Here is a 27,028-nt window from a genome sequence, read left to right as displayed (position 1 = left end):
GGGACACGCACACCTGTGCCAGGATGAACTAATTGCTGTGGAGCGAAGAGACAACTGCAGCGCGCGCGCGATAAAGAGAGAGCACCCCCAACCCCCTCCATCACATCGGTTCACACCCATGAGACAAATCCGCCTCCGGGCTGAGATATTCCCGTTTAAAGTTTGTAGAGCAGGTGCAATACACCTCTGTGTCCCCCCCACGCCCACGCGTGCGCAGAGAGCGGATGCCAGGAGCGCGCAGTTTTGCGGTGAGCCCAGCCGTGCGTCTCTGTGCGTCAGTGAGCCTGCGCGGCTCGATGAGCAACAGCAGCAGCAGCAGCAGCAACAGGAGGAGGAAGACGCACAGTCAGTTATCGTGCCTCAGAGCTGGTCCGGATGGCACCGAGTTCCCGCTGAACGCCAGCGGCAGACGGAACAAGTGGCGAGTCGGGGGGTGGGTGGGGGGTCTGTTCGTCAAACTCAAAGAAGTCGGGATGGACGGGAAGGGCACTCTGAAGATGTTCAGGAAGAAACCGCGGGAGCTCATCAAGACGCCGTCCATCTCAAAGAAGAGCCGAGCAGGAAGCCCCGGGCCACAGAGCGGCGCGGCGTCTGTGAGTAGCGCATCACTTCTGGTTTCTCCCTTGTGAGTGTGTTAGTGTGTGTGTGTGTAGAGTAAGATAACCTTCATCTGGAGGGGACAGGCTGGACGGATCTCCAAACCAGGGGTGATTCTATTTGTATGCGAGAGCGGAGGGGCTTTTAACACCTAATCCCACCTTTTTAAAAAAAGAAATTTTCTGCTTTGCTGGCTGCATGGTGTCTTCAGGTTGAGAAACTGTCAACTTCTTGTAGGCAATCACCAAAACGCAGTGTCATGAGGGCAAAATGCGCTCACTGGCACCTGATCTCACATTGGCTCATATCTGGTTAAGTGTTGCATAGGAAGTTCATCTCTTGTGGGTTTCGTTCGTTCAGTTTTTTTTTGCGCGAGCCTTGAGCGACTGCATTCAGAAGTGGATTGAAACTGCAGTTAGACTGAGAAGAATGCTGAAGCGTAACAATAAAAACAGCTACAACCCCTACTCCACCACTCAGAGAGTTAAGAAAGCAGAGTCCAAAGGCAAGGACAAGCTGGACATACTGCCCAACAAGCACAACATATGGCTCAAACAGGTAGGACACTACTTCTGTTCAACACCATCCGGATCCGTGCCGTATTCTGGTTCCTTGCGTCTGCCCGAGATGTTTTTGGTCAGACCAGAAATGTGTTTGACATTAATCCTTAAATTTGTTCAGTGTGTCTCATTTGCGCCTCGTTTGGGGGGAATTTCCAATGTGGCCTCTCCAACCATCATGACATTCGACACTGTGTGTCAAATTGCCACACCCGACGCAGCTTGGAGTCAGGAAGTGTTGCACAACGCAACTCAGGATCTTGTGAAAGGCTTCCTATGTGTGTTTACCAACAGCAGAGCTGCTGCTGCTGGTGCTAGTGGTGGCGGAGGAGGAGGAGGCCGCAGAGGCCATCATAGGTCACTCCTCTCTGCAGGGAGCCTCAACGGTCACTGACCCTCGATCAGATACTAAAACGGCTCAATGCTTTTTCTCTCCCGTTCAATAAATTGAACAGAACTACCGCTTCAAATGCATCGAGCTTTGAATGCGTATTTTACTCCATTAAGAATCGGATGAATGTTGAATTCGCACCAAAGGTTTTCTCAAGGTACTTTTAAAGATGAACAGGTCCGGTTCATTTTCATAAGTGTAAAAACAGATTAAACAATGTAAATGTAGACGGATTCAGATAAAGTTGGGCCCAAATTTAGTCAGACACTTGATAAATTTAGAATCAAAATGATGATTATTTAACCAAGAAGTTTGTTTCACATTGAAAATGAGACGGAGATTTCCCACAAGAGGAGAAGACGATGTTCAAAGGGTATCATTTAAAAAAAAGAAGTCTGTTTTTCCATTTCATTTAGACTGGCATGTTAAAATGTTGTACTCTGCTGTGTAACCTTCGCAAAAGTTTTTTGCATTGCAACTTAAAAACCTTCATATAACTGTGGAGCAGCTTTTTGTACATTTCCACTAATATTTTCATGTTTTATCTTTGCTGATGAGCTCCAGGTCTTGGAGGTGGGAAGGCCTCCTTGCCATCACCCTAATCTTCAACCTTCATAGATTCAGATCAGATTCAATCAGAACTCTGGCTGAGTAATAACACTCCCAGTCGGAAGAAACGTATTTCTCAGATTGAATTTGTTTCATTTCTTATTTTTATTTAAAACTTAACTGACCAAGAAAAAGCGGCTTATTGCAGGAATTAATGAGTGGGAATGCTGTTCCCTTCATGTTTCGATTAAAAACAAAAGCAATCCTGGAGCTTTTCTTTCCCTTCCATCTGGTATAAATCCTTTGAAAAACCACTGGAATCGGCAGGTCAAGCCTCCAGCGGAAAACTTAAAATCTGTCTTTCTTTCTCCCAGCTGTCCATTCTCCAGGAGCAGCCTCGGAAAGATGCGGGCGACGCCACCCTCTCCTCCTCGCCCTGTTCCTCCGCCACCTCTTCGAGCTTCAACCCCACCGCGGCGGGCTTCCAGGACTCGTCCCTGTCCTGCCCGGGGACCCCGAGCCCTCAGCACGCCAAGCTGGCCGCCATGCAGGGGGTGGGCTGTCCGTCCCCCGTCCAGACGCTGAAGAGGCCCACCGCTCTGAGTCGACATGCCAGCGCCGCAGGTCCGCCTCGAAAACAACCTTCACTTCCACACAGTGTCTCATTAAAGTCAACACACCTGGCTGCTGAAGGCGTGGCCCTCTGTGTCAACAACAGGGAGGGAGCAGGGGGGGATGTGTGCGAATGTGGCATATTCTTCAATCATGCCATAATTTTGAGGGTAGTTTGTCTGCACTTTGAGGAGCTTACTTGGAACCGTCTCTAAGGAGTTACTCTCTTGAGAACGTCTCGGAGGTGAAATATTTCAGACAAAATTGACCTTCCTGTGTTTCCGTGTCTCCTCAGGGTTCCCGCTGCCATCGTGGGTCCACACTAAAGGTCAGGGAAAGGGGGCCTTGAGCCCGTCCCCCCAGTCCGAGGTACCTGAGAGCACTGTGATCGAGGTGGAGGACATCCCTGCCCTGCTGAGGGACGTGGCGCGCTTCGCCGAGGCCGTGGACAAGCTCAAGGATGTCGTGCTGGCTGAGGGTAAGAGGCAGACCCCCGAGCAAAGAAAGAAAGAGAGAGAGGGGTCCAAACATTTTGGAGATTTTCTATTGGAGCTAACTTTGTATATCCGCTTCCTGTGCTCTAATCAGCATGAAATATTATGAAATACTGTCTGTTTTCACGTCGGGGCAGACAAAATACATCTTTGTGTCATTGTGGAGACAGGTATGTTTATTCTCACGGGGGAGGAGGGAGGGGGAGTTCTCAAGCAGGACAGTGCTGTTTTTGGTGACTTTTGACAGCTTCTCACGAGCGATCTGTCGGAAGGCCCTCCTGTCGATCTTACATCAGCCCAAACACGTGTGTGCTTTATGTGAGTGACAGCAGCGGCGGGCGGAGCCTGCGTGTGCAGCTTCCTCTCTCCGAGCTGACGAGTGCGCTTCCGCTGCGCCCACAGACCGCGCTCTTGTCTCCTGCAGGAAGCCAGCTTCTTGTTTACTGCAGCCGTGTTCGTGCACTCTGTGCCCCTCCTGCACGACGCAGCCGAGCCTGAAACGGCCTGCGACGGAGCAGAGCCCCGCAGTGGACCGGCTTTACACAAGCAAAACGTCCCGGTCCGTCGTCCAGCTTTCTTCGTAATCTAGTTGCAACATATTTATTTGTGGCAGATCCTGAAATATTTTTCCGTCTCCTGCTATCTTTTGTTAAGTCACGCTCTCCACCCATGTTGGCTTTCTAAACAGGAAGCCATGATGGATAACTCGGAGACAGAAAGGCCTCGTTGAACACTTCCTCCTCTGACTGGTTGACCTACATCACCGTCACTCTGACTCTCATAATTCTGCTCCTACTACGAAGCTCTTTATTTTATTGTTATGGTGCCACTTTGGGGTTTTTCTTTCTTTAGTTTTCACTTGTGATCAAGGTGACCTGCCTTCGTGAGCCACAGGAAGCAGATACAGCAAACTGCCAGAGCTGAAGACTAATCTTGCAAATCTTGAGAAAGGGCCACATCCTCTGTGGCACTGCTGCAAAACTGTTCCTTTCTGGGTCACCTGTTGCTCCTCCGCCATTGGCTGAATTCGTCTGACAGACTGTGGGAGAATGAAGGTTCATCAGCTGCTGCCTTGGCTCCTCCAGCTGCAGGCTGCGCTAGGTAGAGAAAGGAGGGTTGCTTAAATGCGTGAAGAACACAATTAAGCAGGCTGTAGTGACTTTACTGGGATTAAAGCTGACCTTTTGTTTACTTGAGTCACACTGACTGCACTTTGTTTTGCAACACCTTGTGACCAGGGAATTTGTCTGCTTTTTAGCCGAAAGGGAAATAAAGCGATTGCCGTCACTCAGCTGGCTCATAAATGTGCTGTCTTGGCTTTTTTGGTTGTGAAGCTAAGCTAGAAAGCTGGGGGGTTTTTGTTTTGTCTTTTTGTTCCGTCGAGATTCCCTTTAAAATATTTGCTTTTTTTTCTCATTACAAAGCACTTTGAGCTGAAAATGTGCTGTATAAATTAAATTGCCTTTACAATCACAAGCTTTAATGTACTTTATTAATACTGTATGTGAAGTGGAAGGAACTGATGCATCTTGAGAAAAAAAACCAAAACAATTTTCTTTGCATCCTGGATTTGTAGCTCAAAGCAGTTTCTCCATCAGCTATGAGCAGCTTCCCTGTCGGCGTTACAAAAAAGCCTCCCGCAGCATGAGCCTGCCACCATCATGTTTCACCGAGGGGGGCTGTGTGTTCAGGGCGATGTGCATTGTCACACATCTTGGGTTTGCCTGTAGGCCACATAATATTCGGTCTCATCAGAGCAACTTCTTCTTCTTTGTTGTGTCCTCAACATGAATTGTGGAAAACTCCTTGATGATTTCGTCTTTCTACTCTCTGATAAAGGTCAGACTTTACAGTCGCAATATTGACGGATTCTCCCGGTAACCGTGGGATTTAATGCTCCTCCTTGTCGGACCTTTCAGCTCAGCTGGAGATGATTGAACAGAATGCTGTTTATTTAGTTATTTATGCTAATCGGTTAATTCATGTCTCATTTCCTGTTGATCATGAGATTTTAGAGAAGCTCCAGGTCGGTTTGCCTCTTGATGGCCCCGTTTTCATGCCAGACTGCTGGTATTTTATCCCAGCCTACTTTCATTTCCTACACACAAGCCAACCATTTTGTACCCGCACACTTGCCAGTATCAATTCATTTTTCTGGATAGTTGGGTATAAATATATATGTACTGCAGTGTAATATTGAATCCAACTGTATATTTTCTACCAATCTTGTACTGCATCTTGTTTTCAATGATTCTGATCCCTGTTTGGTTCGACTGACGGATTATAATCCCTAATCAGACGAGAATAACTGAGTCACCTCCCGCTGGTGGATATTATTCACATCCAATGTTTCCTCACAGCAGAAAGTAAAAGTAGAAAATGGATTTGGAGTGGAACAGCCAGTATCTTTTTAGAGCTAAAAATATTTCACTGTTTTTCATTTTTTCTATTTTGTCTTCTTGGCTGAAGATTGGCTTTAGACCAAAATCCCAATCAGAGATAAAACGTCATTTACCGCATTGCTAACGTTTACCAGAATGAATTTTTAAATCTCTTTTGGTTTGGAGTCTAAACGTTTCCACATTAGTCTCAGCTAGACTGGTCACAACAAATTTTGCTGCACAATAAATTGTCCTAGAACGCAACTTTTAGTAATATTTGAAGCCAATGATAATGACATAAGAATAAAAGAATGTCTATCAAAGACAAACTAAACACTTGACCAGGAAGATAATATTTTAAATATCCAAAATAAAACACAGCAACCAAAAACAAGAAATAAAACGGGAATAAAACCCATACGTAACCGAAACCATAAATAAAATGGATTATCAAATCTCTGTAAACAAAATTGAACTTGAAAAAATATTCAGAATCCAAATTATCAAACACATTTTTGTGATTAATGTGATTAAAGAGGATTGGTCTCAACAGCCAGAGGGAAGGAAATGTACTTTTATGATGAAGTTTAAGGAAGAAAGCTGCTTCAGCAGCAGCTGGGTAATATTGCGACCTGACGATATTAATCTGTAATTAAGCTCTGCTTAATCCATATAACACACAGGATGACAGGACAATGGTTTATGCTCCCATTGAAAGATGCAACCAACAGAAAATGTAGGGAACTAAAGGCTCTCTGCTGCAATGTGGATATTTTTCCATTTTTACAGTGAATATAAAACCAATAATCCTCCTGCTTGCATCTCTTCTTTTTACGGTGTACATTTACATCATGGAGCAGCAATAGTTAAAGCCTTTACCAGATTTAAATACATCTGTAAGTGGCTCCTTCAGAGATGCTGATTGTTTAACGGAAACATTCACAATCTGTGGCACCGTCTTTTTTTTTTTTTCTTTCAGGTTTTTTTTTTTTTTCCTGCCGTCTTTTTATGCGCTCGTCTCACCCAGCTCTTCCTTCACACAGGTAAGGAGAGCCAGCGGCCCGTGGCACACGAGTGTTTGGGAGAGGTGCTGCGAAACCTGCGTCAGGTCATCAACACGTACCCGCTGCTGAACACGGTGGAGATCCTCACTGCTGCTGGGAAGCTCATCTCCAAGGTCAAAGGTGAGGAGACGGCGGAGGAGGGTTTCAATGTGCTGGGGGAAACTGCTGCAACCTGAACATCTGGATGTTGCTTCAGGGTTCCACTATGAGGCGTCCAACGAGACGGACAAGAAAGACTTTGAGAAGGCCATCGAGACCATTGCAGTCGCCTTCAGCAGCAAGTAAGTGCAGCAAGGTTATATTTAGCAGCCGTAAGTGAAGCTGCTGTTTGTTGCCGTTGGAGATAACGTTCTTGCTTCATAACGGTGTCCACACGTATTTGACATACAGTTTACTCTAATGGTGTGTGTGTGTGTGTAGGTAGGTGTGTAGTAGTGAGCTGAGAGTCTGATGTTGGGAAGCAGAGAGAAGTGCTTGATGGTGACACATTTGCATGAGCCACAGCTGAAAACAGGAAGTGGCTTTTTTTTTTTGTTTTGTTTCTTTTTTTTTTTTTTTTTTCATCTACCGTCACAAAACCAAAACTTGAAACTTTTGTTGACTACCTGAGCTCTAACGGCACAGATTGCACAGCCTGAAGCAACGAGACGATGTGAGAATGATCACCGGAAATCTAATGCACAGGAGGAAACCAGATCAAATCAATGACTTAAAAATGACTCGAGATTAGATTGTGCTTTTTTTTTTTTTTCTTTTGCTAATTTTCTTAAAAAAATAAACCGGTGAAAAGAGTGCGACGTGTCTGTGCCGTTTCAGGGTTTAGACAGCCGTCAGTTTTTGGAGGAAGTGAGCTGGCAAGAGGCAGTTGAAATCTGCCTGACGTGTCTGTTTCCTCATTCCCTCCTCCGCTCTCCCTCCGACCTTTCTGTCACAACAAAACAACTCGAACATGGAGTACTTTGTGCTTTTGCTGTTTGTCCAACATGACAGACAACCCCGCTTGCAAAGGAAACAAGCTCATTGATTTCACAGAAAAATGATTGAACCTGATAGAGGTGACTTGGTTCAAAACTTTTTATCTTTGTCACTTCCTGTCTCTGCTGTACCTGCAGAGGTTTCACATTAGGCTCCAACCTCTTCCCTTTTTTTCTCTTCTAACAGCTTAGCTGTTCACAACACCAACATGATGTCTGAGCCGTAGTTTCCACACCTCTGCTACAGTGTCGTTTAATATCATTTACCCATTCATTGATATTCCCATCAATAAATGGGAATATCATAACTGTTAAAAAAGCTAATCTTGTATAGATTTGCGCTATAATTATAGCTTATGGCTGTAACAACTGAATTAATTGCCAACTAATTTAGTGATACATTAATCATTAACTGGAGTATACAGACTCAAAAGTAGATAATTTGCTGAATGAATATCAGAGCAGTAATTGGGCCAAAATGGTGCAAAAAATATATAACTTTTTACATTTAAGGGAAAAAAATCATTTGTAAATTTGCTCTTCACAGAAATCCTGAAGAGGCATAGTTTTTAGCTTCATTTTGTTCAAATTCTGTTTAAAATAATGTCTTGTTAAGCACCTTCTCATTGCTAGACAAATTATTAATCAGTTAATCCAAAAATTAGCCCTACTACATTACATCGACCTAAAAGAGCTGAGCTTTTCACATGTCAATCAAGCATTCACTTAGCAATGCTCTTGTTGCTTTTTAGGTGATAAAGTGTTTATTTTCTTACATATTATAAAAAAAAAAAAGAAATTGACTTGTTTTGTATCTAATTTTGTACTAAGACTGAAGTGGTGAAATGCAGAATGCGGCAATTTTTTCATCCGATTAATTGTCAGATTAATGGATTGAATAATTGTTCACTAAAATGATCGGTAGCTGCAGCCTTATTACAGTTAACCCTAAAATATAATTTCTGAGAATGAGTATTATTAAAGAGACATTAATTTCTATTAAGGCAGAGCTATGGACAATTGACAAGTCAGACCATAACATTTTACGTCACTTAAAAAAAATGCTGTTTTCTTCTTTTTGGTTTCATTTGTGGTGAGTTACAATAAAATTGTCAGAAACAAACATTTTACAACTTACTGAAATGCACCTGTATCTTCCTCTCCAGTGTGTCTGAGCTTCTGATGGGGGAGGTGGACAGCAGCACGCTGCTCTCCCTGCTGCCCACAGAGAAAAGCAGAGTGAGTTTGAATCCATTACATCCTACATGCCAACTTAAACAGATTTACTCCTGTCCCTAATGAAAACCATAATCTGGAAAGTTTCACCTCTAAATGGTTTTTGTTTTCAGTCGATGGAGAACTTGTACGCTGCAGCAGGTCAGGGAGTAGAAGGGGGTCAATTCAGGAGTGACCTGCATGACAACGGTAGGTGATGAGCTCCTCCACTCCAATTACTGCTAAAATTAACGTTGCGTAAAATCAACCCACACCCCTATAAGGAGCCTGATGCGACTCCAGCCTGAAATATTGTCGGTCTCCCCCTGCTGGTTTGAATACCACAGCCCACAGATTTTCAACGCTCCTACTGTTTGAATGCATTGAAAAATAATTTATTGATCCCAAAGGGAAGTTAAATGTTGTTACTAAATTCAGCCAAAGATCTTCAGACAGTGATTCTGTGGACAGGAAGGACTTCCTGTAGCAGTCAGTCTTACAACGAAGCCTCTGACTAAAGACTGTTTATCACAGTTTTATGATTGATATGACAAGCTAAAAGCTCAATTTCTGGCCAGCAGATGCAATATTTCACAGTAACATGGATGACACAATGGGTTGTTGTCAAGAACACCCAACTCGCCTCATTCACCTCTGACCTCCTTTTAATGTCGACCTGGCTGTATGGAGACGTTGGACCTTGGGGATATGATCAATGGAAGAGATGGTTTGAGCTTCCTCCTTCTCTCTCTGCTCTTTCGTTCTGCTCTGCATCCATGAAGTCTCCTATAACTATAAAAAAATATATACATTGTTTGGGTTTTTACTTCCTTACTTTTCAAATTCAACTCTGTTCAATTCATGCTGATGCTTCATGAAGCCGTCCTGCAGCTCCCAATTCTGATTGGACCAGATTGAATCTGTTTTTAATGTTGAACAAACCCCAGAAGTTTGAGTCTTAGTAATATTAAGTATTTTTAGGTATATTCTTAAAAAACCCAGACATGCTGTGTGAGGCAACAGTGGAAAGGAATGATTTTTCTAACTTGAAGAAACCTTCATCTTGCTCATGTCTTGTAAATGTCATACAAGATTAAAAATCTTTAAAGAATTACAAAAAAAAAAAAAAACTGGCAACAACTAAAGTAAATGTTCAGCATTGAGAGATTTAAAATCTTCTACCTGAAACCACTACAAAAACTACTTCAAACCTAGGCATGCCAGAATGAGGCTCGGATCAAATCAGTCGGTAGGAAAAACAATTTTTTTTGTTTTGAGTTCCTTGACTGACGAGCGTTTGCGTGTCATTCCGCAGGCCGAGTTGAGGAAGTGGATGTGATTCTCCAGCGCAGTGAGGGAGGTGTGGACTCGGCTCTGGTCTACGCCAAATCCATTTCTAAGTACATGAAGGACCTGATAAGTTATGTGGAAAAGAGAACCACATTGGGTGAGTGGAAATGCCTCGAGCTGAGGCTATCAGAGGACAAATGTCCTGCATGGAAATTTAAAGAACAGAAAAGTTTTTTTTTCTTTTTTGTCTCCAAGTTTGTTTTCTGGTTATCTAGAAGTCACACTGGCTTGTGAAAGTACTTTACAGGGAACTTTACAATAGTTCACACATGACAGCCACAAAGTTCAATGTGTTTTTCTGGGGGGTTTTACATAATGGAACATTATGAAAGTGGAAGGAAAAGATTTTTATTTAGCTCCCTTTACTACGATGCTCTTAAATAAATTTCACTTCAACCAGCTATCTTCAGCAGTTGTCCAACTAGTAAGTGTGCAAAACCTATGTGTAATTTATTCTTTGTATAAAAGCAGTCGAATGCAAATGCGTGACTTATTTTTCAAGTTTAATTGTGTTACTTAATATTACTATGAGTAACTGTAGATGTTTACATTCAGGGATCACATCTTTGACGTAAAATTCTGCTGCAACTATTAGCAAATTTTCTTTAGGCAATGAGTGACAAACGTCATTACTGCAAGTTCTACTATAAAAATAAAGTGGAAAAAAAAGTTAAAAATCAGAAATATTTTAAGCAACTACTTTTTCAATCTCTTAAAAGTAGCAAGCTATGCTACAAATCTTAATCTGTCAACACATAAGAACAACAAGAGTAGATTTGGTATTGGCTGTTTTCGGTTTTTATTCTTTATGAAATCATTAACTGTACCAGATTTACATCACTCATTGTGAAGCAATACAATTCTCTACATTGTGTGGAATTAAGTCTCCATATCCTTCAACCACCACAAGGGGGAGCTACAGTGCCAACAGGTTTTGCTGCTCTTGTGTTACAGAGGCGGAGTTCGCCAAAGGCCTTCAGAGATTATACCAGTCCTGCAAACACAACATAACACACGTAAATCCCATTCTTCCTACCTCCAAATATCAAAAATCGCTACAGAGAAGTTCTGACGGTATAGTTAAATCTTCTTTCACTGATATGAACTGTTGTGTTTCTCCCTTCAGCCCCACATGCCCCTCTACTCCATCTACTCTCTCGCTCTGGAGCAGGACCAGGAGCAAAGCGTAGGGCTGCAGCAGGCCAACACCACTCTGCACAATCAGACTTTCATTCAGGTCTCTGCATGACAAATGCAGCTTCTGCTTTTCGCTCTCGATCCAACCCTTGACCTAACGTCTGGCCTTCCCCACACAGCCGCTGCTGCAACGCAAGCAGGAGCACGAGAAGAAGCGGAAGGACATCAAGGACCTCTGGATTCGGGCAAAGAGAAAACTGGTAGGGCCTTTTTCTGTTTTGTTTTGAACTGTACATAGCTGGTTTGGATTTCAACTTGCGACTGAAAATGACTTTTCTCGGTTAGCTGGAGTGCGAGGCAAATCTGCGAAAAGCCAAGCAAGCTTACATGGTCCGCTGCGAGGAGTACGAGAAGGCCAAAACGGCGGCCTGCAGAGCCGAAGAGGAGGGAGGAGGGTCTACTGCAAAGTCTGTGGAGAAGAAGAAGCGTGTTGAGGAAGAGGCTCGCAACAAGGTCTTCATGAATGTTCTTAATTGATTCACACTTTTACCTCTACAGCTACATGACAACAGACATCCGTCTGCCTACAGATGCACCTTGAACATCTTTTTTGAGCTGTGTGATGCGATATACCTATTAGAGAAGCTAAAGCATAAACTTGTGTTTCCACGTCTACACAGGCAGTCGAAGCGGAGGCCACCTATAGAACATGCATTGCAGATGCCACCACTCAGCAGCTGGAGCTGGAGCACACGAAGGTGACGGTGCTGCGGCAGCTTCAGGACGTCATCAAACAGAGCGACCAGACGCTCCGATCGGTCAGAACGCGCACAACCAGTCCTGCCTCTGCCGCCTCGTCTCTGCTGCGGACGCTGAAGTGTGTTTACCCTTCTGTCCTTCGTCCTGCAGGCCACCATCTCCTACTACCAGCTCATGCACATGCAGACCGTGGCGCTTCCCGTCCACTACCAGACCCTGTGTGAGAGCAGTAAGCTGTACGACCCTGGCCAGCAGTACGCGGCCCACGTACGAGACCTGCAGCTGCCCGAGCAGCCCGGCATCCTCTACTCGTTTGAGACGTACTCCCCGACCAGCTCATCGTCCAGGTGGGGGATTCTTTCAGAGCAAACGCCTCACACAAAACAAACAAACAAAAAAAAAACCCTTACAGGAGAGGTGTCAAATTCCTTTTCATTTCAAGAGCTAGTTGTAGCAGAATGTATTAATAAAACTACATATTGACAAAACTGTTTGAATTATATGGCTTTTGCTGTATTTGGGGAGTATTTCTGAAAATGCAGCATCTTTTCACACTGATGTAATTTGAAACTATCCAGAAACAAGTAATTTGATTTGACAAAATAACAGCTGTTATATTGAAGGTCTCTTTATTTGCCCGTGTCTTCAGAGGAGTTTTGAGGGCCACATAAACAGCCATGGCGGGCCGGATTTAGCCCCCAGACCTCGAGTTTGACACAAAGGAGACTGCTGAATATCACGACTGAGACCAGCCTCCCTATTCATGCTTAATGAAAAGACAAATTAGGCAACTTGTGAGGTTGTGAGAGCAACAGGATGTTTTTTTCCCCCTCCAACTAAGGGGATTTGAATTCAAACTTTCTTTCTTTCACATAAAATCCCACTAAAATACATTAAAATCTGTGACAAAATCTGAAAAGGTGGAAGGAAAAGCTTCAGACTTGTTGAACAGACATCTATATAAAACGCTAAACCAAATGTATGAAATGATTTCAGTCACGGCCACAGACCGAGAAACGACAGTTTCAACACCGACCACCACACGAGTCAGACTGACGGTCCCACCGTCAGTGTGGATCCTTCTGCTGCAGAGACGGAGGCCCAACGTAAGAGTAAGCAATGCCTTCTTAGAACCGCGGACGTCGTTATTAAGGCTTTAAAGCTAAGCTGCTATTTTAATGTTTGCTCCTCCTCTCATTCTGTTGTTTTTCATTTTTCCAGGACAGGGACACAAATCCTGGGGTTCAACAGTGAGCAATGACAGCATGGTGGACGCAGGGCTGGATTCTCCCACTGCCAGCACAAGTGAGTCACTAATTTGGTTTGGTGAACAGTTTTGACAGCAACCTGAAGATTTCCTCTTCACCGTTCCACTAACAAACCAATAAGCCCTTTGAAAGCTCATTTTCCGTGTGCCGACTTATAAACATCTGGTTTTACAAATTAAAAAAAAAATAAAAATCTCACATTGAACTGTTAAATTTTTAGGCGACATTGCCAAAATGGCTCGAACGTCCTCGACTGGAACAATGTCGTCCGACGAGGAGACGGATGAGAAAGATGAGAAAGATGGAAACGTTTCATCGTTTGAAACTCCAAGTACGTTTTAGCACAGGATCGTCCTTCCACTGCGCTGTTCTGTGGTCGACTTCTGCTGTTCTGTGTGTGACGACGACGGTTCTGTGCAGATATTAACGGCATGGATCCAGACGTGGTGGTCTCCACCAGACCTTTCCGGAACATCGGCCTGTCCAAAGCGGCCCAGACCCACAAGCTGAGGAAGCTGAGGACTCCTGCCAAGTGTCGGGAATGTGACAGCTACGTTTACTTCCAGGGGGCTGAGTGCGAGGAAGTGAGTCCTTCATCAGGACTTTATTCATTTATTTATTTTGCAAAAGCTCTATGCAATTGTATTTTCTGAGGAGTTGTTCTTTTAGACTTTATTTTTCAAATCAACAAGGTAATCTATCTGTGTTGATTTCTCAAAGTCTTTTGAGGAAAAGTGGCACAGACTTTAATACACGGTTTTAACGTCTGTAAATTATGTATTTTTTTTTTTTTTTATAAAATGATGACCTCAATCCTTAAACTTTTTAACGGGGTGAAATGTGTTGGAGGGCACACAATAAAATCCTATTCATGTTAATTAAATGTAATTTAAATATTAAATAAATGAATAGATATCATCATCATTGACGAGATACATTAAAGACCTACCTTAATGCCAGGGTTATATTTCAGTGCCAAAGTTATATTCCATTAATTTACAACGGGACGTTGTAAATTAATGATTAAAAGTTTTGACACATTTGATCGTTAAAAAATGAAGCATAATTAAAGATGCGCCTCAGTTATTGTTTTACAAGGATTATTTTCCCCACTGTGTGAATGGATTCAGTTTAAACATGAGCCATGTCTAAAATATTCAGACAGCGTTGTGCAGCAGTGACAGCTACGTTTACTTTAACATTTTCCATACATCTCCATGAGGCTCTGAATGAGCCTCCGCATGCTTCCAGTTTTCTAAACTATAAGTAGAAGCACTTCTGGTTTTGTCTGCACTTCTTTGGAGGGGGCATCAGTCACGGTTAAAAAACAACCCCCAAAACTTTCAGGCTGATTAATTTCTCTATCCCCTCCCAGTGTTTCCTGTCGTGTCACAAGCGTTGCCTGGAGACCCTCGCCATCCAGTGTGGCCATAAGAAGCTGCAGGGCCGCCTGCAGCTGTTCGGCCGGGACTTCACCCAGGTGGCGAGCTGCGCCAGCGACGGCATCCCCTTCATCATCACGAAGTGCATCTCTGAGATCGAGAGACGCGCCCTCAAGATGAAGGTGAGGAGGCTCCCGGTCTCTCCGTTCAAGACGTTTGGGCCGGTGTCAAAGTGTCGGCCGTGAACCGCTGCTTCCTCTTCGCAGGGCATCTACAGGGTGAACGGCGTGAAGACCCGCGTGGAGAAACTCTGTCAGGCCTTCGAAAACGGCAAGGAGCTGGTGGAGCTGTCTCAGTGTTCGCCACATGACATCAGCAACGTCCTCAAGCTTTACCTCAGACAGGTAAACGCAGCATCCTGGAACAAGTTCCCACGCTTCATCACTTCTTCTAGTCTCTCATAGTTTGTTTACCGGAGGTAAAATGTTAAGACATTAGATCCATAGGATTACTGAATATTTGAACTTATATCATTCTGTATTAAATGATTTCGATTAAAATTTGTGTATATTTTATTCCCCTGGATTGGCTAGAAGTCGGTCGAATTTTAAAAACATATAATAAAGTGCAATTTTTAAACTTCTAAGCTAAACTTGGGTATAGATGTGTTTTGCATAAATCTCAACTCTTGCTCCAGTGTAGGAACCTCAAGAGACTGTTAAAAGAAGATTGGCCCTCATTTTGCATTGCGTTTAGTTTAAGTCGTCCTCGTTTCCACGTTATCTGAATTCTGCGCGTCTGTTTCCTGTTGCCTCCAGCTACCGGAGCCCATCATGCCTTTCCGTCTGTACAACACGCTGATGGGTCTGGCCAAGGAGAGCTTGCACAGCGAGGGAGACGCGCCCGAGGGAGAGGAGGCCGAATCGAGCGGCACCAACCCCGTAGCGGTCCGGGGGCCCGAGCTGGTGGACCTGGGGCCCGACTCGGACCCGGAAGTCCTCGTTTTGGTGGACAGTCTGAAGGAGCTGGTGAAGGATCTGCCCAAGCCCAACTCTGCTACGTTGCGGTACATCGTTCGCCACCTTCGAAGGTCAGCTGGCAACTAGGACTTCAACTAATGATTATTTCCGCTCTCGATTAATCTATCGATTATTTTTGACGATTAATTGGATAAAATTTGATTTGCACATTTCGCAGATTTTTTATTTTAGCCTTTTTTTTATACAGCATTAAAAAATGCAAGTAAATAACTCAGTTCCTTTTTTTAAAATAAGATGAACATTTTATTGCCTAAATGCAACAACGTGGCATTCCTTTAGTGAACAGCAAAAAATACTTCAATACTTTTCAAGTTTTGTCCTTTTTGCTTGATTTGGACATCAACACAGTGATGTAGGGTTAATATGTTTAATTTTTGGATTAAACAACTAATTGGACAACCAAAAGGTACTTAATAGATTTGCTTCACAGAATTTGAGCTAAAACATTTGAGGAGTTCTGGGTTTTTTTCTCTATAATACAAAATGTACGTATTTGTACAATTTTGGTTTAATTACTGTTCTTTTCTGCAAATTTCATTTTTTTTAAGTCTCTATACTCCAATTAACAATTAATCGATTGCTAAATCCGTTGATGATTTTAGCAATCGATTTATCACGATCAGTTCGATGAATCATTTCAGCTCTAAATAAAACCACTAGTTTCCAGGCGATCCCACCAACTACGTTTCTGTTAATCCAGGATTGCAGAGCTGGAGGAGGACAACAAGATGAGCCCCAGCAACTTGGGTATTGTGTTTGGGCCCTCCCTGATGCGTCCCCGTCCCACCGGGGCCACAATATCCCTGTCCTCTCTGGTGGACTACCCTCATCAGGCCCGCATTGTGGAGGCCCTCATCGTCTTCTATTCCTCCATATTCCAATCGAAAACTTCCCACACCAACAAAATCGCGCGCTCCACATCTACCTCCACGCAGCAGGTGGGTGCTGGGAAATATTCCGGCCAATACATAAATATTCGTAAACCTAGAAATGTTTCTTTTCTCTTGATACAAACTTCCGACATCGTTCCTAATTGTAGCATTTAGAATTCGAAGAGTGACGTCTCATAAAATTGCAATTAAATACATTAGTTTGCTGGAACATGAGGAAATGTAAAACATGAAGCGGTTTTAAAATATTTTCCAACCAATCTATTGAAAGCGTTAAAGCATATGTCAAACTCGAGGCCCACGGGCCAAATCCGGCCCACCTGAATTATTTCTGTGGTCCTCCAGGCGGCCACAGAAATATAACTTCAAGGTAGTAGTTGTGTGTTTACATATTATTTTATCAGTCAAATTAGTTTTTGTTTGCATGACTTACTTGGTCTTTAAATATAAAGGTACAATATTTTACCAGTTTATCAATTTCTGCCTCAACCGACTCTTTGAGGACATTCATGGTGTGGCTGGAAATGAAAATGAGTTTGAATGATCAATTTTTATTTCCTTGCTTTAAGGAGCAAAGAAAGTTGATCAACTTTACATCTGTTGTGTCAATTTTCCATTTGAAATGCACATAAACATCTTCGTAAACTATATAAATATGGTTGGAAAACCCAGTAGCTGTTCAGTTGAAACTATTTTAAGATGGTCTCATGTGATATGTGTTAAATAAGATGCATATTTCTCAAACATCCCCCCCGTCACCTCACTCAATCAGGAAAGTGTTGGAGATAAGATGGAAAGCACTGGAGATGGAGAAGAGGATGGAAGCAAAGACGACCAGAGCAAGCCAGACTCAGACAGGCAGGAGGAGGGCTGCGGTGAGTTTCTACATAAACTCAAATCTGTTGAAATCTTTGAAATCATCTCCGAGTAGGCAAGGTTTTTGTTTTGTTTTTTTTTTAAGTTTTGATGCTCATTTCTAATCCAGGAAGTTCTTTGGGATCGCTGGGCTCCAGCGAACAGCTCCCCGACTCCGACTCGGAGCTGGACGAGAGCAGCCACAGCTCCGGCAGGCTGATGAAGCAGGAGAGCGTGGTGAGCATGGAGGACGAGCAGCTGAGCTACAGGGACAGCCTGGACCTGTCCGGCCACTCCGCCACCCACACCGACCCGGAGCAGGACACAGAGCAGGACCAGGACAACCCCGAAGGAGATGGAGGAGAGCCTCCCGCTGTGCCGGAGAGCGCGCCGCCGGAGGAAGACGCAGCAGCAGCAGAGCAGGAAGTGACGACCTCACTGGCTGAGCTCAACGTGAACCAGTCCAACAACAACCAGCTGAGGTCCCCCGTAGCCAGCCTGTCGGGCGTCCCGCTGGCCTGCCTGTGCAGAAAGAACGTACCGCTGACGAGGAGGCGGGACACAGAGCCCGAGTTTGTCTGATCACAGGATTTTAAATTAAACCAACAGAGTTGGACGTCTGCAAGATACAAATAAATAAAATTGCTTTTATACATTAGTCAGTCGAGGATGTACGATGAGACCAAAACGAGTTTTTATTCCACTTTTGTAAAAGGTCATGAATCTGGCAGAGAAACTTCTGCACGCTTTCTGCTCTTTGAATTAACTATCACTTCAAGAAGTTTGATTTACTTGTACTTATTTTCCAGCATTTTTGTAGTTCTATAAACTCAGTGTGAATATCGGTCAGATAAGTTTGTAGTTAGTTCAACTATTGAACAGTTTCCCTTTTTAAAGTGCTGTGAAATTTTAAACTTTAGCAATTTCTGACATGTTTTCCATCTGTCACTGAATGCCTGACTTGTTCTAATAAAAATTGATTTTTATTTTGAAATGTTACTTGTGTATTTCTGCTCGGCAATTTTCACCCAACAGAATAGGGGACCAATGCAGAGCAGGAAGAGCGTAGTTTCTGCCCCCGTCATGATGTCACTAATCTGGTTTTAGGGAGGGCGTAAAGAGGAAGTGCATGTGAGAGAAGAGATAAAAAAAAATTCAGAGCACTAGAAACTCCAGCCTACGACAGCAGCAGCATGCCTTTTAAAAGGAAAAAGAAGGTAGGCACTCGCATTCTTGTACAGCTCTACACACTCTAAACTAAAGATTCAGGCAACCATATTTGAATTGACTTTATTTTACAAAAATCAGTAAATACAAATAAAAATGGAATCTAAAGAAGTTAAAAACAAGGAGAAATTCCATCCACAAGCAAAAACTGGACTTCAGCGGTCCTGAAAGTCGATTCAGAAGAACTGGAAAACAAAACAGAGACGTGCGTCAGACTCTGCAACTCGAAACTGAAAGACCTGAAATACAAATGGATGGCTTAGAGATTTTTAAAATGGGTAATGTCTTAAAAGTTGTTTTGCGTACCTGTCCATCACTGGACCAGCCTGTAGGTGATGTACCTGCCAGCAGTTTCACTGGGTCGGATGATTTTCACAACCTGTGAAATTCACAGAAACAGCTTCCATTTGGGTTTTTTTTAATGATGTTTCCATAACACTGCAGATGGTGTTTTGCATTTGTCCAAACATTTATTCAAATCAGACTACTGTGCTGCTCATAAAAGTTCCAGTGAACAGAGAGTTCATTTTGAAGTCAAGCTGATAATGAGAACATTTGAGGTAAGCGCTGTTGGCCTGCAGCTGAACCCGTGAGAAAAACATTTTTACAGAACTGACTGGACCATTTATGCAGTTGTTTAAATGTCAAAACCACTTTCGGGTGCATGCACTTCTTATTTTTATGGTTCGATCTTTCTACCTGGTTAGGAATTTGCATGCTTGGTTTTGCCTGTCACCTTGCTGGAGTTTCCCCAGTCAGATGTCACAGATTATTTCTACTCGTATTTAATGCATAGTGCTCGTCTATGTTTACCTGTCCTCTCTTCAATCCAAAGTAGCGAGCCACGGGGTCTCCGGCCTGTATCCTTGGTAACTGGCTTTCCTTTAACTTGCTAAATTAAAAGGGGTTAAGGAGAACAAAGGCACAAACAGAAAACAAAGCATAAAACCTCTCGGCACATTGCGACACAAACTGCAGAGGAGGATCGATCAGGATACTATCTGGCTAGAAGTTCAGTCACTTCCTCTTTCGTCATGACGATGTGCTCAGGAACAAGCTGAAAGCCAGAGACAGGATGCAGAATTGAAACCATCGTCGTTTTTAGTTCACGTTAAAAATAAAAATAACTCATTGTTGTTTACCTCATGCTCTGTGATGTTAATAAGCAGCTCCTGCTGCAGAAACTGCTCCAATATGTACTTGGGTGCCATGTCCACTAGAGACTGCAACAAATATCGATAAACAGATTTAGAAAAACATCCAGGACAGGGTCACTTTTCCAAACCTTCTCACGCGAAGCGTTTGCACGAGTGTGAGAGTTGTTCACCTGCTTGGCCGAGGGCGTCATGCCCATCTGAACCACAATGATGGCTCTGGTGATGTTCTCCTCCTGCATCCGCTGGCAGTACATCTTGATGGTCTTTATCCCCACTTTGGGTTCCTCTGGTGGGGACGACAAAACGATGAAGACGAAGCTCTTTCACCCATCAGATGAAATTTCAAATAAAGCAGTAATATTTGCAATCACTGTGCCTCATTTCTTCCTGTTCAAGTTAGAACTTGAATATCTTTGCGTCTTTCTCTCAGGAAAAGACTAGAGCTGTTTACACCTCATCGGACAGTTTGACACTGAATATGAGATAAATCTTGCAAAAAAATAAAAAAAAATAGTATCGCATATCTCAGTTTCTGGGTAAAGTCTTCTTAAGATTTCTTCTCTCACTTGAAATATGTAAAAGATGTAACTTCAGTTTCATTTAGTTTTTTTTTTTGTCAACTAGACCATTTTCTAGAATCTACCAAGCTCTGATCTCCTGATTTCTACTTTTTTTTTAGCTAGAACATATAAAGGAAAAGATATTTTGTAGTTCTTCTATTCCAAAAAAATGAAGGAATTTCAAGATGTTCATTTATTATTATTATTATATTACACTATTATTATAGTGTGTGTTGTGCTGATACTGGGAAGCAAATATAATCTAAAAATATTAAAATGATGTACAAAAAGTAGATTAAAAGTAAGAAGTAAAATAGTATTTAACATAAACCTTCAAAGTAATTTAAGAAAAATTTTGTATTTATTTATTTTTTTGCTCAAAATTGCTTAAATAAAACACACAATTTCTGAATCCTTCAAAGTAAATCAAATACTTTGCACAGTACCGTTTAAAGACTGAACGGTAAAAGCAAAACCTTACCAGGAAAGAAAACAAACATCTGATCTGTGGGATCATCATTATGTGCCACCAGCACCGTAAGGTCTGTACGTCTGGGTCGACCTTCGCTGGGCTTGTCTCCGAACTGACTCTTGAACTCCTCCAGAGTCTGATCCAACTCGTCTTGTGTCACCAAATAGCCTCTGTCATGGCAGAGCTGTGGGAGAATCAGAAGCAACGTTAGTTTGTTTATTTATTTAGAGCAGGTTTGTCCTGTCTGACAGTCCCACTATATAGACTTTATCCATCACTGGTTCTTACTTTTAGCATAAGCTTATATTCAAATAATGATAGTCAGTGGAGTCCAGGAACGTTACAGCGAGAATATTTACGTCAAACTGTATCGTTAGTTAATCTGTTATTCATTTTTCAAGCTTTATTTTTGATAGGTTGCTACTGTATTACACTGAAAATGCTAAATGTCAGCAAGAAAAAGAGTACAAAACTCTATGAAACACCAGGATTTCCATCACCACGAAGAGCTCTTCATTGAAACAAGCTACTCGCCGAGCTAACATGCTAAGGAAGATAACTTTCAAATCTAACGCACCTGCATGATGGTTTTGCGGATTTTCCACAACCTGTAAGTTTCCTCCTCGTCATCCATACCGCCTTAAATAGCCCAAATGAACAAAATGATCAAAAAGTATTAAGTTTTTTAAATGGATATGTCAATTTTGATCCTCGTCTTAGACAAGGCGACACACGCTTTCGTTTACTAACGCAGGGTAATGACGTCACGCGCTGTGAGACATGAATCGCCAGTGCCATAGACATGGCCAGTGCGTCTGCCATATTGTGAGTGGCAGCGTCGTGTTAATTCCCCACCGGAAACGGTATCTTGTTTTGTTTTCTCATATACGGATGTTTTTTCTGGTTCAAAGGCTCACGGAAGTTCACGTTCAAGTAATTTTATATTTATCTTTTGCTTGTAATACAGAAAACTCTTATACAGCTCCACAATGCACTTTGTTCAGTTCAGTTTTAGTTAAAATCAGGGTCATGGTCTGCCATAATATGGCATTAATATTAATGATTATTATTGCAATATTGTTGTGAAAAAATATTCAAATGGTGTTACGTAAAATCTTGCTTTTAAAATAGCATGCGCCAGTGGCTTTTATACAATTTTGGATTTACTGCAACAAAAATAACTCATGACTATCACAATATGGCGGCGATGTTAACGCTAACGTTAGCTAAATGAATAAATAATAATAATAATAATAATAATAATAATAATAATACATTAACAATTTGCTCCGCCCTCTCCAGCTCTTTCACAACATATCGCTCAGCAGGGCGGAGTCAGTCACGGTCAGCTGCTATGGAGTTGGACCCCGTATTTATACAAAACTGCCCAAAATGAGACCCTTATATGTTATTTTTGCAGTAGGGACTCTGGCGAGCATTGGGTCGCTGTTGGCGCTGATACTGTACTTTGTTTTATCTACAACGGTAACGTAAAACTCTGATACGTGATGTGTTTTCGTGTGCGAGATTGTCAAACTTGCTTAACAATGAGCAAGCTAACCTCCACAGCTGTAACATCATATTTCTGTTAGCTTGTTTTTCTTAGTGTCGTCATGCTGCGAGCCTTTGATTAGCATTCAAGGGCTCCCTAGCTGGCTAACACCCCTGTACTCTATACACAGTTTGCACAGACAGTGTACTTTGGTTCGGACAAATATTCAAAGTAACAAGATTATACTTCATGACACTCAAATCAATATCCCTCTTGCCCTCTGGGTCATGTCACCTGCTGATAACCGCATCATTTAAAAACACAGCTGCATGTGCCGTTTGTCATGTTGCATAACTGAATCACAGCTTTAAAAAACATTCATACCCTTGTTTGTTTCACATTCCAACCATAAATTTAAATGTGTTTATCGCAGTTATATTTGATGGAATAAATTGGAATTGGAATGAAAAAAAGTTTTTCAAAGTCTCTGAAGAAAATATAACAGTATAACATTTCCAGTTGTATGAATTTTTCTGTATTAGTAAATTACTGTTATGGAAAGGGTGAATATTACACAAACTTGCTTGAACATGATATAAGAAAAATCCTTCTAAATCTTTTGAACATGTTACCAAATCGAGGTCATTTTGCTTTTTATTGAATAATATTTTTCTCGGCACTCACGCTGGAGATTTCCCACATCAGCTTGCATAACGCTGCTTTAAAACGTCTTGGAAACACACACTCTTTTGTTGTCTAGGCTTATGATTTGGTTGCTTTTAAGCTCTGGCACTCAGATGAACTTCTTCAACTTGCATGTGTTCCCCAAACGTGTCTGGTTTCCAGTTAGATTATTTTTTTCTTAATTAAATCGCGTTACACAAACAGTCTGAGTGTGTTTGCTCTGACCACCGCTCTTTGCCCCGGGGGCCGCATGCAGCTCAGTTTCCCCCCCCAAGATTATCAAAAAACTTTGAACTATGGACTGCTGGACATGTGCCCTTCTGATCTGGATTTATTTGTTTAGAACCAAGGAGTCACAGCTTATCATTTCTGTAAATCTGCGCCCGCCCCCTGGTAGATTGTGAACCACCTGGTGTGCGCTCTATCTGCGTCAGTCTGAGGCTGTAAGCTTTAGTCACAGATCGCGAGGCGTAGAGAGCTGATTGTTCTCTCTGTCTTCAGAGGAACAAAGTAAGAGGCAATCATGCGCCTGACAGGGTGCACAGTGCTGCTCTCTGTCCTGCTGCAGGCGATGGTAAGACGGAATCAAATTAGGGCTTAAATGCTGAATCTTAATCTAATTTTTATTTATAACTTTGCTATTTTTTCAGTATTTGTATCCCCATTTGCACGCAATTCGAAGTAGAAATGCTGACGTGGCTCTTATATCATTTTAACCCCCCCCCCCCAACAGTCTACCCCCATCGAGGACTGGCAGAGAGCTACGTCCATTTATGAATTTAACGCAACAGACATCGATGGGAATTTGGTGTCCCTTGAGAAGTACAGGTAAGTCTGATTGTGATCATTTCTCTTTTGATGTGACAGCTACAGTATCTTTCTTTAATGTGTTTTTTTTGTGTGTGTGTCTTCAGAGGAAATGTTGTCATCATCACCAACGTTGCCTCTAAATGAGGTAAAACTCCTGTAAACTACTCTCAGCTTGCTAAGATGCACGCCAAGTACGCTGAGAGAGGTTTACGCATCCTTGCCTTCCCATCCAACCAGTTTGGGAACCAGGTAAGTTTAAATTAACTTAAATCGTATTTTACTGATGCAAAGCTGGACTACGACCTGAAAAAAAAAAAAAAAAATTCATGCTAAAACGAATAGACTTTGATAACAGATTTTACAATTTACACGACCGCAGACGTAGTTACAGATGTAAGTGTTTTCCCGCTGGGGACAGTGCTGGCATTTACTAGGTAAGGCTTTTATGAATGTGTTTGTTTTGGATCTCTGCCTGTTAGTCAGCAGAATTATCCAGAAGCTGCCAGCCTTATGAAGCTCTGTGTAATATAAGAACGTAAATGGAGAAAGATACCTTCAGGTAAGTGTAGGTTCAGCCCATGAAAGAAATATAATAATATTTTTGTGACTCAGGTCTGTTCTGTGGCAGACAGTACCGGTCAGCAACTTGCACACAGTCTTCATTAGTATCATTGTAGTTTATAGTTTGGGAATTAATAACTTCTTTTTTTTTATCTGTTCTTTTTTAAGAAATCTGACACAAAATCAGCAGTTTCTGAAAACATGACTTGGAAGCACCAGTTTCAATTTATTTTGGGCTTCATCTAGTCCACCTTGCGTCAAAATTATACAAACTTAAACACAAACACTAACCAACTGATGTTTGGTAAAAAAAAAAAATCCAGGAAGTTGCAGTAAAACAACACGCTTTTTGTAGCAGCCAACAAGCACGATTTTTTTTATTTGAATCTAGATATTTAAATTGATTTCAATTGGTTGGTTTCCTGGCCACAAATTTTAAACAAACATGCGATGGTGTGTGTACATGTGTGTATGTGCGTGCGTGTGTGTGCGCGTGTGCGCGCGCGTTGATGATATTGTGCTTTAGCCATGTTGAAACCAGTTTTGATCTGTTTGTCGTCATTGCCCCATTAGAACACCCACTGTGTCCACGTTTCAACCATCTATCGATTAGAGTTGAAGTTGAAGAAATTAACAATAGTCCACCAAACAGATCCTCAGCATGATGCCACCACCGCCATACTTCACGGCTGACACAGTGCTAAACACTTGCCTGGCTCCGGTGGGCCAGGAACTCAAACTTTGTCTTGCCTTACTGTGTATTGATTTTGTTTTTTTAAAACTAACTGGTCTCCGTCATATCCGTTTGCTTTCTGTTTTTTTTTACCTGCAGGAGCCGGGTAACGAGACTCAGATCAAGCAGTTCGCCCAGGGCTACGATGCTCAGTTCGACATGTTCAGTAAGATCGAAGTGAACGGTGAGAACGCTCACCCGCTGTGGAAGTGGATGAAGGAGCAGCCCAACGGGAAGGGAACCTTTGGAAAGTACGTTGATAAAAAAAAATATTTAAGTAAGACACTAGTCTGTAAAAGTTGGGAGACCAGTTAATCACAGCTGCAGATTACAATGCATCTTAAAATCAACTTTAGCACCAGGGATTTATTTAAGCTGAAATGAAGGTCAATCAAATGAGAAAGTATTTTTCTGACATGCCTTTTATTTTCAATCCTGCAGTAGCATCAAGTGGAACTTCACTAAGGTAATCCCAACTCACAGTTTAGATTGTTTGACCTTGTTTTCTCTTTTTTTTCCTAAATTAATAAGGAAACTACTTTACTACTTAACTGTTCGGTGTGTTGTTTTTTTTGTAAAGCTCATGCTAAGTTACTTTCTGTTTTCTTTTCTTTTTTGTACCTAGTTTCTGATCAACAGGGAGGGGCAGGTGGTGAAAAGATACGGACCCCTGGACGATCCAAGTGTACGTACAAAATCCTTCCCTCTGTTACCAAATTGATCTGAGCTGTGACAGACTTGCAGGAACCTTGATCAAACTTCCCTTTACACCAACTTGTGTTAAGTGGCAAACATTGAACAAACTAACTTGATTTCTGTCTCATTATTCATAGAAACTTTAAGATTCCCAGATGACATTTTACTCTTTCTTTGTTTCCAGGTGGTGGAGAAGGATCTTCCCAAATACCTTTAATACACCTCAATCATTCCTCGACTACTGATGCCATGCTTATCATATTACATCTCCAATGCTTCCTTTCGTGTCTTTGCCTCTCCAAGAACCGATTCATATGGTTAAGGTCCATCCCAGACCAGTGACGGTCTGTTCTGAAACCCGCATTGCGGACAGGACAGACCTGATGAAAAGGGCGTGCCAACCTTCTGGAAGGATCTCAAAACTGATATGAATCTGGTTCACTGGAGAGAAGGAGACGGGGTGTCCGGTGCACATCAATAATTCTCTTAATCTACATAAAATGATGCCTTTTTTTTTTTTTTCTTAATAAATTTGCTCAGATCTAAATTGTAGTTTTGGTCTGGTCTGTGAGATTTCTCGTTAGTGTTGCTTTTTTCCACAACTGGCTAGAGATTAAAAGGGGCCCAAAGCATGCAGACTGTTTAGTTGACATTATTTATTAAATAACTACCACTGAATGATAGCTATAGATGGCTCTAGGAATAGGCAATATTGGCAGTTGCTCAGGACGCCAACTTCCAAAAACCCTTCCAAGAAATAACAATAAATAATAGCAAGAAAATGTTGGCCGACTGTCTGCAGTAAAAAATAAAAATTCAAACATATAAGTAAAACAAATGATCACATAACTGAACCGCTTCACTGATAAGGAAATATTTACATTTTTCCAGTTTCTTAAAGTTTTTTTTGTGTGTGTATCATAATTATAGTGGTGAATAAATGCCAACTTTTCTAATATTTTCCTTAGCTTGCAGTTTAGCTCAATATGGCGGGCATAGTGCTTCTGAAGTTGGCATTGAGTTTGTAGCTTCTGCAAGAACAGTTTGACCTATTTATCTTTGGAATTGAATTAATGAGATGAATCAGACCAGCTTCATGTCACGTTCCTGCCCAAAAC

The 27,028-nt window shown here is 42.1% G+C and overlaps 3 protein-coding genes across 8 annotated transcripts; 2 read left to right on the top strand and 1 right to left on the bottom strand.

Annotated features, from left to right (window-relative positions):
* Positions 1-70: 70 nt before the first annotated feature.
* arhgap45b (Rho GTPase activating protein 45b) lies at positions 71-18,512 on the top strand. 2 transcript variants are annotated; one of them, XM_014986954.2, is made up of 24 exons: positions 71-593; positions 2,472-2,721; positions 3,005-3,187; positions 6,628-6,768; positions 6,845-6,929; positions 8,789-8,861; positions 8,972-9,047; positions 10,153-10,284; positions 11,142-11,203; positions 11,314-11,424; positions 11,504-11,584; positions 11,670-11,837; positions 12,005-12,142; positions 12,234-12,430; positions 13,080-13,195; positions 13,305-13,388; positions 13,572-13,682; positions 13,772-13,935; positions 14,727-14,915; positions 15,000-15,137; positions 15,552-15,823; positions 16,474-16,711; positions 17,436-17,538; positions 17,649-18,512. In XM_014986954.2, exons 1-24 carry the CDS (start codon positions 225-227, stop codon positions 18,098-18,100), a joined length of 3,933 nt encoding a protein of 1,310 aa, XP_014842440.2. In that variant the 5' UTR covers positions 71-224; the 3' UTR covers positions 18,101-18,512. The 2 variants fall into 2 exon arrangements, with proteins under 2 accessions (XP_014842440.2, XP_014842441.2); XM_014986955.2 differs by lacking the exon at positions 71-593 and adding an exon at positions 952-1,155.
* Positions 18,513-18,631: 119 nt separating this feature from the next.
* Positions 18,632-26,457, top strand: gpx4a (glutathione peroxidase 4a). Of its 5 annotated transcripts, none has more exons than XR_015762657.1 (7): positions 18,632-18,735; positions 23,844-23,938; positions 24,025-24,169; positions 25,314-25,465; positions 25,656-25,680; positions 25,840-25,993; positions 26,095-26,457. XR_015762657.1 is itself a non-coding variant. In XM_014986958.2 (7 exons), exons 1-7 carry the CDS (start codon positions 22,327-22,329, stop codon positions 26,125-26,127), a joined length of 603 nt encoding a protein of 200 aa, XP_014842444.1. In that variant the 5' UTR covers positions 22,263-22,326; the 3' UTR covers positions 26,128-26,457. The 5 variants fall into 5 exon arrangements, 2 of the variants coding, with proteins under 2 accessions (XP_014842444.1, XP_014842445.1); XR_015762655.1 differs by lacking the exon at positions 18,632-18,735 and adding an exon at positions 22,261-22,419; XM_014986958.2 differs by lacking the exon at positions 18,632-18,735 and adding an exon at positions 22,263-22,419 and having other exon boundaries at positions 25,840-25,899.
* Positions 18,793-21,703, bottom strand: polr2eb (RNA polymerase II, I and III subunit E, b). Its single transcript, XM_014986956.2, has 8 exons — positions 21,512-21,703; positions 20,944-21,118; positions 20,073-20,188; positions 19,888-19,968; positions 19,744-19,802; positions 19,559-19,637; positions 19,052-19,124; positions 18,793-18,930 (listed from the first exon to the last, which is right to left on the bottom strand). The coding sequence occupies exons 1-7, from the start codon at positions 21,566-21,568 to the stop codon at positions 19,059-19,061; spliced, it is 633 nt and encodes a 210-aa protein (XP_014842442.1). The 5' UTR covers positions 21,569-21,703; the 3' UTR covers positions 18,793-18,930; positions 19,052-19,058.
* Positions 26,458-27,028: the final 571 nt, after the last annotated feature.

Source organism: Poecilia mexicana, unplaced genomic scaffold (assembly GCF_051168715.1).
Source record: "Poecilia mexicana isolate PSO_F unplaced genomic scaffold, ASM5116871v1 scaffold_4, whole genome shotgun sequence".
Taxonomy (NCBI): domain Eukaryota; kingdom Metazoa; phylum Chordata; class Actinopteri; order Cyprinodontiformes; family Poeciliidae; genus Poecilia; species Poecilia mexicana.
The sequence above is the reverse complement of the archived record's forward strand: the minus strand, read 5'-3'. Positions and strand labels throughout refer to the sequence as shown.